This window comes from Pogona vitticeps, chromosome 12 (assembly GCF_051106095.1).
Source record: "Pogona vitticeps strain Pit_001003342236 chromosome 12, PviZW2.1, whole genome shotgun sequence".
NCBI classification, from domain to species: domain Eukaryota; kingdom Metazoa; phylum Chordata; class Lepidosauria; order Squamata; family Agamidae; genus Pogona; species Pogona vitticeps.
In genome coordinates, this window is record NC_135794.1 from 19,557,510 (window position 1) to 19,574,005 (window position 16,496).

General features: G+C 44.1%; 1 protein-coding gene across 2 annotated transcripts in view; it reads right to left on the reverse strand.

The window, feature by feature from the left end:
- IGF1R (insulin like growth factor 1 receptor) overlaps positions 1–16,496 on the reverse strand; it is a 174,709-nt gene that overhangs the window by 39,794 nt on the left and 118,419 nt on the right. For both annotated transcript variants that reach the window (XM_020781765.3, XM_020781764.3), the window contains exons 4-10: positions 13,234–13,379; positions 11,116–11,260; positions 8,279–8,493; positions 6,749–6,875; positions 3,429–3,664; positions 1,127–1,294; positions 58–262 (exon numbers count right to left, since the gene is read on the reverse strand). In XM_020781765.3, the coding sequence (XP_020637424.1) occupies positions 58–262; positions 1,127–1,294; positions 3,429–3,664; positions 6,749–6,875; positions 8,279–8,493; positions 11,116–11,260; positions 13,234–13,379 (1,242 nt within the window). The remainder of the gene's footprint in view (positions 1–57; positions 263–1,126; positions 1,295–3,428; positions 3,665–6,748; positions 6,876–8,278; positions 8,494–11,115; positions 11,261–13,233; positions 13,380–16,496) is intronic.

Sequence of the window (16,496 nt, forward strand, 5' to 3'; positions counted from 1 at the left end):
AAGACCACAACCTAGACCCTACCCCATTGATTGCAAAAAGGGAGATCGAGTATTCACCTGGGCAAGAAGATTGCGTTGTGGAGGAAATTCTCGAACACTTTGCGATACTCCGCTTCCTCTTTCTCAGCCTGCTTCTCGGCCTCTGTCTTTGGGCACACGCAGCAATGCCCCTTCTCTCCCCCACCACCTTCCGGCTTGGTGGGTTCAGTCGCTTCCTCGGTATCGATGGTCCCGTCTGCGTATCGCCGAATCGGGACTTTATCTTTAAAAGAAAAGGGAGAAGTGCAAAACAAACAACCCACAACTATACAAGATGAATGGACTCGGAAAAACGCCCTACGACACTCACAAGGAAAGAGGTCCGGAATGTGATCAATGCAAAAGGTCCCCATTTCTCTGCATCAGGAGCTGGCACAAATCATAAGGGGAAGGGGCTTAAGTCGAAAGAGTTGATTCATGCCATATAATTAAAGCAGTGTGATACTGCTTTATATCTTCTCGCCTATATCTTGCCAAATCCTGGGTTTGTTATCTGTTACAGTGCTGATTCTCTGCTAGAGAACCCCTCCGCACTCTTTCTGAACCATAGCAGAGTCCAGGAAATTTCAAAAAGTTATAAATCTCAGCATTCCTTAGAATGGAGCAGTTATCCAACTGCTCGAAGCAGTTTGGAAGCTACAGAGTGTAGCCCTTCTGGCTTTTACAGCCAGGTCTGTAAAAAGATGCCTCATTTGGCATCACAACACTGTTTTTTTTTCTGGCCCAGTGATGTGTACTCCAAACGGGAGCAACTCCTTAGGGTTTCCAGTGGAGGGTCCTTTCCAGACCCACCTGGAGATAGCAGGTGTGGAACAGGGGATTTATTTCATTCAAAGCATGTTCTCTACTACATGAGCTTTGTTCTTGTGTTGTTAACATTCCGGGTTGCCATGCCAAGTCTCTCGGCTTTAAAGGGCTGGGCATCAATTCAGTTAGGATAAGGATGAGAAAGAAGAAGAACAGGATTCGTGATTTACTCAGAAGAGCTCAAATGTGGCTTCACCCATCACAAGTCAACCGCAAAGTCCTTGAGCCTTCAACAACCCCCACTTTAGCCCTCCACTGCATGCTTCTGTGTCGCTCTCACCTTTAGAGCAGTAATTGTGCCTGTAAAGGTAGCTGTCCTGAGGCTGCTGCTGCCACCGTACAATGTAGTACGACAGGTTGCCGTTGGGGTAGGTGGGAGGGTTCCATTTCACGATGAGCTGAGAGGAAGAGTTGGATGCGGAGATGACGTCCAGAGGAATGGATGGCACTGGAGAGAGAGAGAGAGAGGAAAGAGAGATAAATAAGTAGAGATACAAATGCCTGCCCTTCCACCAGTCCCACAACAGGCTGAAGGGCAGAAATAAATGATGATTAAGTTCAATACTTTGAATGGCATTCGTTCTTGATGAGCAAAGAGCACTAGACAGATCGGAACTAAGAACCCGCAGCCCTTGCACTTAATTCTTTCTGGCTTTGATCAGCACCAGCAAGTCAGTCTGGTGCACTCAAGTGATGGGGAGTTGTGAGGGAACATCCAGAGTAGCAAAGGTCCCTCTTCTCTTCCCCCCGCTCCGCCAGAAAACAACACACAATTGTGTGCATGGAAAGAACTCCTCCCGTAATAGCACACCTGCATGGAAGGCCGAGGACCGCAAAGTGTACTTCCAGGAATGAGCCTCTCCTCAAAAACCTATCAGGCATTTCACTGTGAAACGTCCCATGAAGGTAGAGGAGCTACTGTGGATCTCCGTTACGTCCACCATGGCCCAAAGAATAGCTTTTGTGTGTCTGTCAGTCTGTCAACTGCAACTGTACTCTTTTTTCTTGGGGAAAAAGGAGCAAGAGGGAGCAATGGATGGTGGAGCAGAGCCTCCGTCTATATCCCTATACAATGGTGCCTTGCATGACGACATTAATTTGTTCCGCGAAAATCGCTGTCAAACGAAAACATCGTCATGCGATATTAAAAACCCCATAGAAATGCATTCAAACCCAATTAATGCGTTCCTATGGGCTTAAAACTCACCGTCCAGCGAAGATCCTCCATAGCGTGGCCATTTTCGCTGCCCGTGCAGCGAGAAATCCATCCCAGAAAACAGCGGGCGACCATGTTTTTTACCCGGCGGCCATTTTGAAACCGCTAATCAGCTGTGCAAAAATCATCACTTTGCGATGATCGGTTCCCGAAACAGGGGACTGATCACTGCAAAGCGAAATTCCCCCATAGGGAACATCGTTTTGCGATCGCTTTTGCGATCGCAAAAACATCGTTGTGAAACGGAGCGCCCGTCTTGCGGGGCACCACTATATAAAGAAAGCATGAGATTTGGGGTGGGAGGCCTGAACATAACCCCAACTTCCTCTGCATTCCACAATTCCCTGGCAAACCATGGGATGTCCCAAAATGTCCTTGTGGGAGGAAAGTCTCAGAACCAGAACCATTTTATCATGGCACGATTACTCCAATAAACTGCCTAGTACCCAAAGCTAAAGAATTAATTGGTCTCAATACCAGGACGGCAAACGGCCGAAAACCACCTGTATCCCTATGCAGCCTTCCCAGAAAGAATGTCATTAGAGATGATTCACCTAATGAATAAACACCTCTTTCCATATTAATTGTGGTCAAGGACATGCACGTTCTAAGCTGAAGAAGCAGAACACTGGGCTAGTTGCAACCCCCTCCTGCACCTTGGTCTTGTGAATCTGCACAGTGATTCCTGCTAGCCAAAGATGTTTGGGAGAGAATCCATGCCAAGCCCCCAAGTATCTCATGCAATTCTGAAATTTTAACAGAAATGTGACTTTTTATTTCACCCCCAAAGGATAGGCTTGCCGACAATACACCGTTCCGTCTGCAATGCACTGGGGATCAATCCACCCTCCCTGATTCAATGTGGATGGAAGAACATCCATAACCCCATCATCAAATCAGATACCATTTCCCCGCTCAATTAGAGAGACTTCGTTCAAGGTGATTAAATGCTGCTGGGTATTTCTCGGCATTTGATTAACCAGACAATTATCACCTCTCCACCCGGACCAGTATCGGAGACAATTAAATTCGGGGAAGCTCAGGTAGAGTGGAGGCATACAGTTAAAGCCATCGGCAGCCGAAGGGAGCTTCTTGACATGCTAACTAGCACAGTGGATCCAAAGCATAAAACATGACACAGACAGAGACAAGTGACAACAGCTGGATGACCCTCACAAAACCTTTTCCATTAGAGAACTACCTGCGCGATACAGCTGGGATGTCTCATCTCTCTATTTCTGCACCAGCACTTCCCCAAGTCATTGTAGACAGCATCTTAGCCCAGCCCTCCCAGTCCAGACCCTCCCATAACCAAGACACAAACGACCAAGCATCACTCTGTCCGGTTTATTTGTATTCTCTTTACCTCCAGCGTTAGTTCGGATGTAGACAATCTCACTCTTTGCTCCATGGTGGTAGTTCTCCATCATGGTGAGCATGACAGCCTTGACATAAATGGCATACTGGGTCCAGGGCTTCAGCACTTGCAGCAAAATTCCTGGATTGTCCTCTTTATTGGGAGGCAGGTCCACATCAACCATGTTCCAGCTGTTGGAACCACACGCGTCCTGCCCGTCATATTCCGTCACATTCTTGAAAGGTCTGTGATGAGGAAATAAAGAGGCTGTGACTTTTACTTCTATCCAAACTTGCTCTTAAAATTTTTAAGGAAAAACTCCCCTACTGCCTTTTGCCCAATGAAATTCATAATAATAAAACTTTGATTTTTATAGACGAATAAAAGGTAGAGAATACTCAAGGGTTTTTGCTTCTCCTGTTTTAAAAGAGAGACAGAGACAGAAGAGAAGAGGTTCATAAGGCTAAGCCGTATCAGTCACAGAAATGAAAAGCAATCTCCAAAAGAAGTCAATTCATGTTAGTTGCTCCATCCTGTAAAATGAAGACATTTATTCTCTCTCTCTCTCTCTCTCTCTAAAATATCCAAAGTAGCCCCCTTCCATGCTCTGTCTGCAAGCAATATTCCAGCAGGCTGCAGTCAAGGAATTACTTGTGAGTTCAAACCACTGCATGAAATTCATAGAGCTTGGGAACAATTAGTTACAAATAACAAGTTAACTGTAATAGACCCCCTTGAAAATGGACCTCAACAGATGGAAAACCCTGACATCAGAGCGTTCAGCCTGGAGGCAGGCGGTGCATCACGGCCTCTCCCAATTTGAAGAGACCCTTGTCCAGCAGGCCGAGGCCAAGAGGCCGTCGCAAAAGCAGCAAAATCAGGGACCTGGACAGAGGACAAATTTTATTTGTCTTCCGTGTGGAAGGGATTGTCACTCTCGAACTGACCTTCTCAGCCACACTAGATGCTGTTCTGAGTCCTCCATACCAAGCACAATACCATAGTCTCTCGAGACTGAAGGATGCCTAATTTAATCTAAAGTGTAAGGACATTTACATTCTAACTGCAAGGTAAAGAGAAATAACTTTGCTCCTTTTGTGACACAACTATAAATGTTTAGATAATTTTTATAGCTAACCCTGGCGTAGCCACACTTCAGCTGGTGGAACTGGAATGCTGTACCGTTCAAGTGCTGGCTCATGCTTGCTGAACAAAACACGTTAAAATGGGCAGCTTTCTCAAGTCATAAACATAACTGTTCTGGTTCCTTTTGAGAAATGGGAACGCAAAGAGCTATGCCAACCAACTGAAACTAAAACAGTAACCAACAACTTTCTGAAAAGGCTTGGAACTGTAACCGTCATTAATCACATCACAAAAAAGTAACTTTCTAGGTCTTGAGAATTTAGTTCCCATCTTGTGCACCACTTCTTGCAACTGTGGCTCCCTTAAGGATTTTTTCCCCTTACCACTGTGCAGAATTGACAGCATCAAATTGTTGGAATCTGTTACAATTTACAACTATCAGAATTCTTGTCTCTGCACCCGAAGATCTACCAGTTCTTCATCTTTGGTTTGCATTGCAGTCCCCACTTCCCATTAGTTCCTTTCCGTCCAAAGGACACTAGTGGTAAAATGATCTGCATCCACCTTTTCCCAAACTTCTTTCCTCTCTTGGCTCCATCAACCGACTGCCCTCTCACGTACTCATGGGGCTTTGCTACAGTTCTTTTAGTTATCCCTGGACCTGCTCCTAGCACTACGTTTCTTGCCATTTCAACCCAAACTGACAGAAGACAGAAAACTATGCAACAAGCTTTCACAACCCCTTAATTTAGGGTCGTGGTGGCGCTGCAGGCTAAACCGCAGAAGCCTCTGGGCTGCAAGGTCAGAAGACCAGCTGTCGTAAGATCGAATCCACGTGATGGAGTGAGCGCCCGTCGCTTGTCCCAGCTCCTGCCAACCTAGCAGTTCAAAAGCATGTAGATATGTGAGTAGATAAATAGGTCCCACCTTGGTGGGAAGGTAGCAGCGTTCCGGGTCTAAGTCGCGCTGGCCACGTGACCACGGAAACTGTCTGCAGACAAATGCTGGCTCTACGGCTTGGAGACGGGGATGATCACCGCGCCCCCTAGAGTCGGACACGACTGGACTAAATGTCATGGGGAACCTTTACCTAACCCCTGGACATGGCCCTCCTCCTTGGTTTCAGCATCCATATGTTGTAAGTAGAAACATGAGCAATAATTTTATTTAATGTGTTCATAACAAAGGGGGGGGCAACGTCAGCATTTTAAAAACATGATAGCAGACTTTTACTGTCAAAAAAAGAGAGGTCTGTTTTGTCAACAGACACACACATTAGAACATCAAGTTCATCTTCTCCTCTCCCTCCTCAAAACAGCTTCCTCTGTCAGGAAGCCATAGCTTACCTCAACATGAATAGCTCCTTTATGCACCTGACTTAAAAATACTAAGGAAGAAAACAATGGGAGTCCTTATTAATTGCACAATGACAACAACTAAATGCTATGCAAAGATCTAGAAGTGTCTGTCAAAAAACGCAGGCCATATCTAGATGTGATGACAGAACATTAAAGAGATAAACCCAGCCCATCTTTAGATTTCTTTTCTTCCTCGAGATCGGTTTTAACCAACCATAATTTAGTATGGGTCTAAACCATGATGACACGCAGTTACGTCTTTTCCCGTTCACTGAAACGTGCCAAGTATGGTTTCAATAATCCTTTGTTAAGGTCAAAGTTTAGGTCTCAGATATTAAGGTTAAATTGTCATTTATTAGAATTGGAGCAAAATCCACGAGTCTCCTCCTCCTCCTATCTCTGCTGAAGAAATAAAAAGGGAAGCACACAAAACTAAGCCCAATTTTACTGTTATGTCCAAACTCAGATGGGGAAAAAAAAGCAACTGGGGCAGTAAGCCAAAATGGAGAGGTAACTGGGCTTTGACCACCAATTTTTGTGAAAAAGGTGGGATGGAAAGTGAATCACAGAACAATGAAGTTGGAAGGGGCCTATAAGGTCACTGAGTCCAACGCTTGCTCAATGCAGGAATAGAAATCGAACACGGATGCCAAATTTCTCTTGAACGCCTCCAGTGATGGAGCACACGCTACCTCTCAAAGTAACAGCTTCCATTGCCATACTGCTCTAACACTTAGGAAGGTTTTTTTCTTCCGGATATTCAATTGAAATCAATGAGCATTTCTGCTTTGTGTTCAACCACTTCTCTGTCATCCATTTTAACCTGGGCACACCATCCCACTCAACAACCCCTTGCCCCCTTGATATCCAGCTGTGCATACTCACGCCTCTTTATAAAAAACAGTGAAGCTAATCAGATCTCGGTAGTCTTTAGGGCGATACTGTTCCCATGTCAGCAGGATCCGATTCTTCATTGTAGTGTTGGAAACAAATTTTAGAATGTAGCTTTCACCTGCAACACGGAAAAATAAATTAATTTAAAGAGCCACAAACACACAAGTGTAGGGGTAGGACCTGTTCAAGTCTTCTTCCCTTATAAGCCAGTTTATTGGCCCATTTTTGGAACCTGGCACAACTGGGGGACATATATCTATTCATTCAGGTCTGACATAGATCATCCTGTTTTCAGATGGGGAAAAAAGGCTTCCAGTTAAACCAGTTAATGATGTGGGGTACGAGCTTTGCTTTCTCCTACAGAGGGTGGCTTCAGTTAAAGGCACTTTTGGCAAATGAGGATTCCTGCAACACAACAGCATGTTTTCTCTCCCCACCCCCCTTCCACTCAAATGAACAAAAGCAGGCAATCTTCTAGAGTGGGCAGCATATAAATTAAATAAATAAATAAAAGAAACAAATCCCTTTCATATAAAATACTACTCAGCTGAGTAGCTGATGAAACTGAAGAAGCCCCAAATTCCAGAATTTTTCCACAACTGTTTGTGCAAAAACAACAACAACAACAGCAGCAGCATATTGTTGGTGCCGGGGGGGGGAAGGCTTTTCAGCTGTTTGGTTCCCCCCCCTTTTTTAATTATTTTGTTAAAAAGCTTTCACTTTCCTAGAAAACAACACACCTTTCCCTCCTAGGATGTAATGGTTGCATTTCCAATCCCTTTTAGTTTACTTAACAAGTCTCTGTTTTACAAGGCTGATGAGCAAATCAAAAAGGTGTTCCCAACTGAAAAAAAAAAGCTTTCAAGCAATCAGCCTGGCATGGGTGTGGGCAGTGCTGGCACCATGAACAGTCCCATGCACCGGTACCTCCTCCAGAACTTGTAACCCTGTGGCTCATTCAATGACGTGCAGGCCTTGTTCTACACACAAGCCCCAGTAGCCGCTGCGTTGGTGTGCAAGGCTAAAGGAGGCTTCCCCAGTTCTGTAACTAACAGTTTGCCCAGAGAGCAAACCATTAGTTTGAATATGTCTCCTTCAGCTGACCGCTCGGCATCCTCAGTGGGCTGAAGAGTAGAAAATCTGCTGCTCCAACTGAAATGAATGGAGACTGCCCAATCTCTCTAGAGCACTGGAGTGACGTCAGAGGTGGTAGACTGGAGTGCCTGCTCCCTTAATGCACTGTAAGCCACAGATTCACAACACACCATTAGATAAACTACTTCACTCAGCCTAAGCTTCCTCAATCTGTCTTAGAAATAATGCTTGCCTATCTTACACAGATACTGTGCAGAAAACTGAGCCAACGGTTTAGAAATGATTGCTTTTAAAAGACTGGTACAAATGCATCCATTATTCTGCATTTTTGGAAATTCTGCACACAGCCTATTCAAGGAGAGCAAGCGTTTTAATCCCCACATCCTACTACTTTGACTCCCTGCCTTCATGATACTGTGTACGTACAAGAGGCTCTCTCTCCATTGTTCCTGGGATTTATATCGCCTTTGCTTTGTCGGTCTTTGGTTCCAGTGACCTCCTCCATGCGGTAAATCTCGGAAACACAGAGCCTTGGGTTAAAAGCAAAGTACATCTTTCCCTCTTTGATGGTCAGGTTATGATGGCTCCAGTCCCACAGCTGTTGCAGGTTTTGGTTGTCCAGGACATAAAATGAGTAATTCCTAAAAAGGAAATATGTTGAAGCACATCAGTCTGTGCCAATAAATGCACATATTTTCTGCTTTGTTGCCTGCCTCTTTGCAAAATAATCAAAAAATTCACATTATAACAAAGAGCTTACAGAGCTGGCTGGCAATCCTCAGAGAAAAGGGATGCAGAAAGGAGGAAGTTCACTCTTGGCTCTAGTGAGGAATCTCCTGCAATAGTCATTGCTGTTTGTGAAGACAGTCTTTTCCCACCGCCACCCATGTGCCTCCTGCTAAAAGCCCCAGCAACAGATAATGGGCCCAAGTGCAACTCCACAGGCGCAACATCCTGCAGCCCTTTTTCACGCAAACTCAGCAAGTTACTTTTGAAAATGAGCTTCACATTTGAAACTACTGTTACTTGTGGCAATGCCGAGACATTTAAGTCATTCTTTTTTTTTTTTTTGCTACTTTCTTTGGAACCGAACAAAGACAAATGTGAAAATAGCGTAAGACGTCACAAATTCCTGCCCAAATCCTTCTAAATGCATCTTAGCAGGCCTCCCGACAGTTACCTGTGAAAGGAACTAGATGTCACTCATTGCAACCATGAAGTAACTTTGTCCCTGTTCACTGAATTACTATGTAAATATAACAAGACTACACCTTTGCCACATGCCCAAAAGTAACTAGTTTATAGGTATCTTTGTTACTCATAACTTCTTATTTATAAACTCTGCTTTTAATGTCATGATGCAAAACTGGGACGCAAAAGCAAAATTTCCAGGGCAATGTACTGTTCCTAACTCAAGTCTCTTAATTCCCTCGTGTCATTCCCAAAAGGCCAAGTCATCACTGTGACCTGAGTCTTACTCAGTAATGGGGCAGAGTTACATGAAACCCCCCACCCCTGCTTACACCTTTAAGTAGAAAGTTGTAAGCTGTGCAGCTGCGGGCCGGCACCCCCACATTAGGCCCCAGAATTTGCCGTAAGGAGAAAGAAAGGAACATCAGCGTCTTAGCGATGCCCTCAACACGAAGAGGGCCATGCACTTATTTGTAAAAGACAGTGGGATTTTTCCAAGTGTGGAAAGGGGAGCTGCCCTTCACAGCTTTTTCCATCACATTCCGGAATGTGAAGAATGTAAAGCTGACCAACGTGCAGCCTGAGAAAAAAAGGAGGTTTGCTCAGAAACCCTCATGCTGTAACCTAATCCGTTCAGTCCTGATAAATTGGACACACACATCGCTCCTTTCCCATGACCTTGCTACCACCTTGCTCAAATGTGTGTGGTGTGTGTCTGTGTGTGTGTGTGTGTTTCAGGTCTCCAAAATTCTTGTTTTTTAACTGCTGTCACAGCTTGTCTCTGGAAAGAACCGCTACATTTCGGGTGCGGGAGAGAAAATGGGGGGGGGGGCAGAGAAGAAACAGGGATTTCCCAGATGAATGAATTCCACACCCAGCAACCTGAGTGGTCCAGAGCTGTTTTTTTCCTCCTTTACTAAGAACAAAGGTGCAAGTGATCCTGTGACTGAAGGTCAGTGCAGAGAATTTAATGGGCAGCATCTGGAGAAAGTGAAGCACATAGTCCCAAAATACAAGATGTTTCAGAATCAGCTTGCCTTTTATATTCCACCCACTCGAAGGAGTGGGCGGGGCATCCCAGCCCCGCCTCCTCATCTGAGCGGACAGCCACTGGAGGAGGAGGCGGTGGCAGCGTCACGATTGGTGAAGGGGCAATTGAGCTGAGGAGGCAGGGAAGGGAAGCGCTCTTCTCCTGGGGAATGGGTGGAGATGGTAGTACAGTGCCTGCAGAACATCTGTGCGGGCACCGCACTGAACTGTGTTTCGTGCCCTTCTCTAATACCAATGATACTGGAAGATGAAGCTACTATGGCGCATATGTTTTTCGTATCATGACACATCCTGGAGATGGATCCGTAACACTCCTTTTTCTATTGCCAGGTACTCAGGAGTTTTTCTCCATAGTTGTTGATACAGAGCCTTTTCACACTCCACATTTTAGACGTTTAATAGGAAAGTACAGTTTGAATTTATAAGCCTGAGGCATATGAAACCAAGCACTAGGAACAGGGGGTACCTCTGGGTGCTTGTATACTGAAACTCCCATCAGTCTTAGGTATGGTAAAGGATTAAGGGACTCGTTGTCCTACAACATCTGTAGGGCTTTGTTCCTGTTTTAAAGGCAAGCTTAAATGTTTCAAATATTCAAATATGAATACAACGGACAAATGAACCACATAGAGGGACATGCCAGGTACACTAGACTAGCTAGAACTGGCTATTGAGCAAGAATAAATGCTGCAGTGAACTCAACTTCCCTTACGTAATGCGTGAAAATGTCTCAATGTATCCCAGACCATCAGGCAACTCTATGATAGCCACTGCCCATTCAGCTTTTCTGTCTCTATTGGGAGATCTGCGCTCCATTCAAGAGATGAGAATGGAGAGGACTCTAAGGATGACGCCAACTTTTTTTTAAAAAAGGGTGTGTGCTATAGCCCCTTTACATCTGTCCAGTTTCTCCATTTCATCAAAATATCAAGAATACTTACGAAAGTATTTTTCTCCCATGGCACTATATTCAAGGCAGACTATGGAAACAGAGTATGATTCCACGGCATCTAAATACTTACCCTTCTAACTGCTCTTCTCCATTAATATATCTCAGATTCTTCAAGAAAGACAGAGACACCAGCGCGTGTGAATGACGGATCTTGACGTAGCCAGTCACCGTTTCTATTAAGCCCATAAAGTTCTCCAATTCTGAGGCAATGTTGTCTGGGGGGAAAAAAATTAAAGCAACTGCTTGGTCAAAGCTTAGCTTTACATATAACCGGACTGACAAAAAGCCTGTCTGTTACAAAAGGATTCTGCCCCTCTTCAGCAACAGAACCTGCGGGATTTACCTATGAAAAGCAAAGTCGATGGAATACAACACTAGACACCGCTATAATTTTACACTCTTCACTTTTCAGCAGCGATGATAGCCCTCTCTGCACATAAATGCCTGTTGCTAATGCCAGCCTCAAATTCTGAGCTTTCAACAGCCTAGGTTTTTGGCAAGAGTCTCGTATGCCGTTGTAAATCTAAGCATTCAGGAAGCCGAAACTCCTATTATGCTTTCTGTCAGGTGTAAACTTCAGCATAATAAAGCTAACAGAAAATGCCTCATTAAGAAGAACCATAGACCCCTGGCGCAAGTTATGTGTATCATTCTAGACAGAACAAGCAAGATTTTCTCTCCAGAATGGAAGCTTGTAAGAACTGGCTCATACCAAACAGCCATCTAGCTCAATCGGACACCGATGGCAGCCCCAAATGCAAGCTATGACAGCCAGTAACTTTTGCCTTACTGAGTGATTCAGAAGTAAATAGGTCTTGAACCTGGCAGCTTTACTTAAGCAATTAAGCAGGAGTTAGAACTTCCTTCGGCAGAACAGAACAGAACTGAAAAACCATCTGAGCTTCATTGGGTGATTAGAATCTCCATTATCACAACCCTTTTAATAACTCACAATTTTTAAAGTTTCACCAAGACAATCACTGGTAGAGACCAGGAAGGGTCTCTTAAAATCCCACCTAACAGCCCTTTGTGGGAACATTTGTTGTAAGACGTTTGAACAAAGCAGAGGTTTCTCTACCACTCTTTATAAAACTGCTCTCTGTTCCTTGAGGAAAAGATCTAAGTTTCCCACAAGAACCAGCATAATTTATTTCTTTATTTCTTTTTATGTTATTTCTAGGGTTGTCAAATGACTCAAGCCAAAAGGAATGTCTCTTTGCCCATCCAGCCCCCTCAACGTATCTCTCCATTCCTAGCAGAGTACCTTATCTTGGACATTTTGTTCTAGCAACTCCAGTTAAGACAAATGGCAAAGCTAACTCAGAGGATGACTAACACGTTAAACTCTACCGAGTAAAGGCATGAAACAAATGACAAGAATAAAAACCATAGCTAGATACACATAGAAGGCTGGGGGGGGGGGGATTTAAATAAATAAATAAGAGATACAGTATGACCAACTCCTTGGTCAACTCAGCCACTTCATTCCTACAACAGAAACTTGCAGTATTCCACTTCATTTGAGTTCATTTGTTCTTTCTTTCTTTCTTTCTTTCTTTCTTTCTTTAGGAGGTGAAACATGCATTTCAAGGAGGAAGAGGAGGGGAGGAGAGAGTAACACTTCTGAAAGATTAGCGTCAGCTGGAATCTTCCCAGGGGATGAATCACCACTTCAACAAATCGTTAACTAAACACTCGTTTTCTGTTAAGACACGTACTAGACACTGTACTGAAGAGTGCAGAGGTACGGCGCCAGTCTTTAAAGAGGGCATCATGTACACTGGAGGAAAAACTTTGCCCGTGGGCAAATACCTTAATCCACAGACGTGCCACCCAGGGTCTGGGTGATAAGAGGTGCCAACTTCAAAATGCAGCCTGACAAAAGCCCCGAAGCAGCAGGCGTGGCGGTTTTCTTCCAGATTTTGCATTTGAAGTCTCCAGCTCCGGACCCACTCTCAAAATTATACTGGGAATTCATTTCCTTATCTGAAGATAGCCTCTAATCATCTCATGAAACAATAGGTACTTGCCAAGGTTACCCAAAGAAGGGTTTTCCACAGCAGTTATTTTTTTTAGCAACAGGAGTTGATAGGGATGCAGATAAACAAGCAAACTTTTTAATCAGGGTCTGAAAAATGGCTTAGGCAATCTCTCCACCCCCTTCTGTGTGATGAAATCTTTTACTTACTGCCACGGCGGATGTTGATGAGCAGGTTCCCTCGGATTTCCGTGCACCCCTGCAGCATCTGTGCTGACGTGACCGAGTCAATGGTTATGGTCTTCTCATCCGCACACACTTTGGGGCAGGGTCCTTCACAAGGGCTGCAGAACATGCTGGCAAGAAAAGAAAAAGGATACCAAGAAGTTGAAGGGGAAAAGCCCCGTCAATTCTGACAAGAGCTGCTTCTTCAAAACGGAGGCCTGCTTCGACCGAATGGGCACAATGGAAACGGAACCTGGTGCGTGTTCTTTCCTCTCCTACAGCATGAAGAGGAAAGAATTGGCAGAAGAGACTGATCTTCCATCGGATGCTCTCTCATCACAATACACAACTCCATGAGAAGAATGACTGACTTTGGGATGATGGAATGGAGTTTCCCCAAATTCCCTGCATCTGTTTTTGTGACCTGTAGTTCCCCAAATTAATTCTCTCAACCTTTAAAGCTCCCCGTGGTTTCTTTCTCCTCTACCTTTTCTTTTCTTTCTTTTTGTGTGTGTGTGTGTGTGTGAGTGTGAGGGGAGTGTTCCATTTCTTGATACATTCCCGTTTATGCCCATTCACACAAACACACATCCCTCTTCAGCTAGCTGCAAGTCACTCTTCTAAAGTAGCCCAGATAAAATCCATACAAATTATTAAGAATTAAGAATTCTTCAGAACCTATGTCTTTATCTCCTACTGACTTCACATAAGAGAAATAATCTATCTGCACTCTCTCAGCTTTCTAGTAGCAACTCTGGACACTGAGGTCAGTATCCTGTCGTGCAATTGATTAGCATAAGTATCTATGCACAGAATTATGGACAATTTAAGCTGGACTGTACCAGTTGCACCACTGGTTACAAAACACGGCAGGACCTCCAGAAACCACAACCACTTCCACAATGTGCAATGTGTGTTGTACTACTTGTGAACACTCGGAAAAATCCTGATCATCCTGGTGTATTGTAAAGTTACGCTGGTATAAATGTGCCAACTATTATGCCTGGCAATAAGGAATCGTGCTATTCACTGGTGAAACCGGCTGAGCATCCATAGCACGACCAGACTGCAGAAAGCACCTGCAGATATGCTTCTCCTACTTTGGCGCTATTGCAACTGCTGCAGACACCACCCCAGTTGCACAACAGAAGTTTGGCCATTCTCCAAAAGCACAGCTGGTTGGGACCACAATACTTAACTATGTGTAAATCCTCAACAGGATTTTGGCCTCAATGTTTCTCCTAATCTTGTTTTCCCCATCTGCTGACTTATGCCTGTTCTTTTCAAAAAAGCGGGCTTGTTATTTCTACAAGGAAACAACTCAGGTTCTTCAACAGCGTGATTAGGGAAATTAATATAACAATTGAAAAACTACTGCACAACTCTTCTCCATTATTGTAGACTCCTTGCACACTCGTGTCATTTCTAAGAGGGGAGAACCTCAAAACGTTGGAAATCCTGAGCCTCATTTGCAGAAGCAGCCAACTTCTGTAGGCCCATACTGTTAGTTATGTGCCACCAAGTTGGAATGGACTGATAGCGACCCTGATAAGGCTTTCAAGGTACGTGAGATATTTGAATGGTTTTACCAGTTCCACTCTCCCAGTAAGTTTTCATGACCAAGTCAAGATTCAAACTCTGAAGTCCAGAATCCATCACTCTATCTACTACACCCTACTGGGGCCCATAAGTCCATATATTAGAAGGGATGAATGCAGTTGATCCTCCCTAGAAAACATAGTGGCAGCAACACTTCCACAAACCCCCTCTTGAAGACTGGCACCTTCACACCACAATCCTATTCACAACTGCTCCCTCCACCTTCCAAACCTCTCTGCAAAAGCTATTACTTTGCACTTCAAAACACAACATATTTAACACAAACTCAGTATTTATGTTAAAAAAATGGATGAAACATAAACAGTCTTTGATGGATGACTCTGTTTCAGAGGAAAAGCTTATTTTATAATGGTTAATATTAGAATGACAACATTAAAACCTATTAACAGATGACTACTGCAGTATGAATGAATGAATGATTTATTGCAGTAGTAAATCTGTTGTGAGTTGGTTACTTAATTCCTTCACGTAGGCCTACGAGAACAACACGCAGATCCAACCACCCGATATGACACAACTGTACACATGCCTACGGCTGGTAACTAGCCAGCTCTGGCAAACCTAAAGCTACACAACATGGGGCTTGTTAGGCTTTAACCACAACTGAAATGAACTTGAAAGCTCACAGAGCAATGTGGTTTCCTCTTTCCTATCCTATCTTCCTTTCTCTTTGCAAGCAGATCTGGTCAACATGCACATCGCAAGGTCCTTAAGACAAGCTTTGTCCCTTTTTGCCCCTGAAAGCACTGAAAGAAGCGCATCAGAAATGTGTGTTAGCCCATGCTGGCTCCTCAAGTCATGGAACAGAGGAAGGGAAAGCAAAATATGCCACACATTTTTACTGCCTCTGGATTTACTACCACCGGCACTCATCTTTCTCCATTAATACACTGAAACTCAGATAAGATAAGCACGCTATGCTTTTTTATGAGTTTTTTCTATCGCTTGAAAACACAAGTGGTCAAGATAGTGGCAAGGAAAAACATTTCCTAGTAAACATTTGGTATCTCTAGGTTGGGGCAGAGATCGTCTGCTATACACCTGTCTGTAAACTAGAAAACCTTATGAGGAAAAAAGGAGGTGTGTTTGGCCTACTTTGCACAAAAGCAAGGAAAGCCAAATGTCCCCAGGAAACCAAGCTCGTTGCCCAAGTAAAGGCAATCAATCCAGTCCTTAAAACAAAAATAAACAGAACCGCAGCTCTCTGGGGTTTTATGTGTGTGTATATGTGCACATACATATGCTTATGTGTCAACCCTAGAGGAGAACGCAAGGGTTCTTTCGATCATGCAACCAGGAAAGCAAAATCTGCCAAGGCCAAGCTGTTAAGGGGATCCTGGAAGCTGAAACATAAAAAGCAACTTCCCCAAGTTACATTTCTGATCCAGAAAAAGAGGCACTTCAATAAAAGGACACTGCTGCTTTTACTGTAAGGCAGTGCTTCCCAACCTTGGATAAACCCAGGTGTTCTTGGACTGCAGTTCCCAAAAACCTTGGCCAGCACAGCTGGTGGTGAAGGCTTCTGGGAATTGCCGTCCAAGGACACTCAAGGTTGGGATCCACTGCTGCAAAAAAATAAACAATATTTATTCAAAGGTGTACCTGCTGTAACAAGGTTTAGCGTGGGA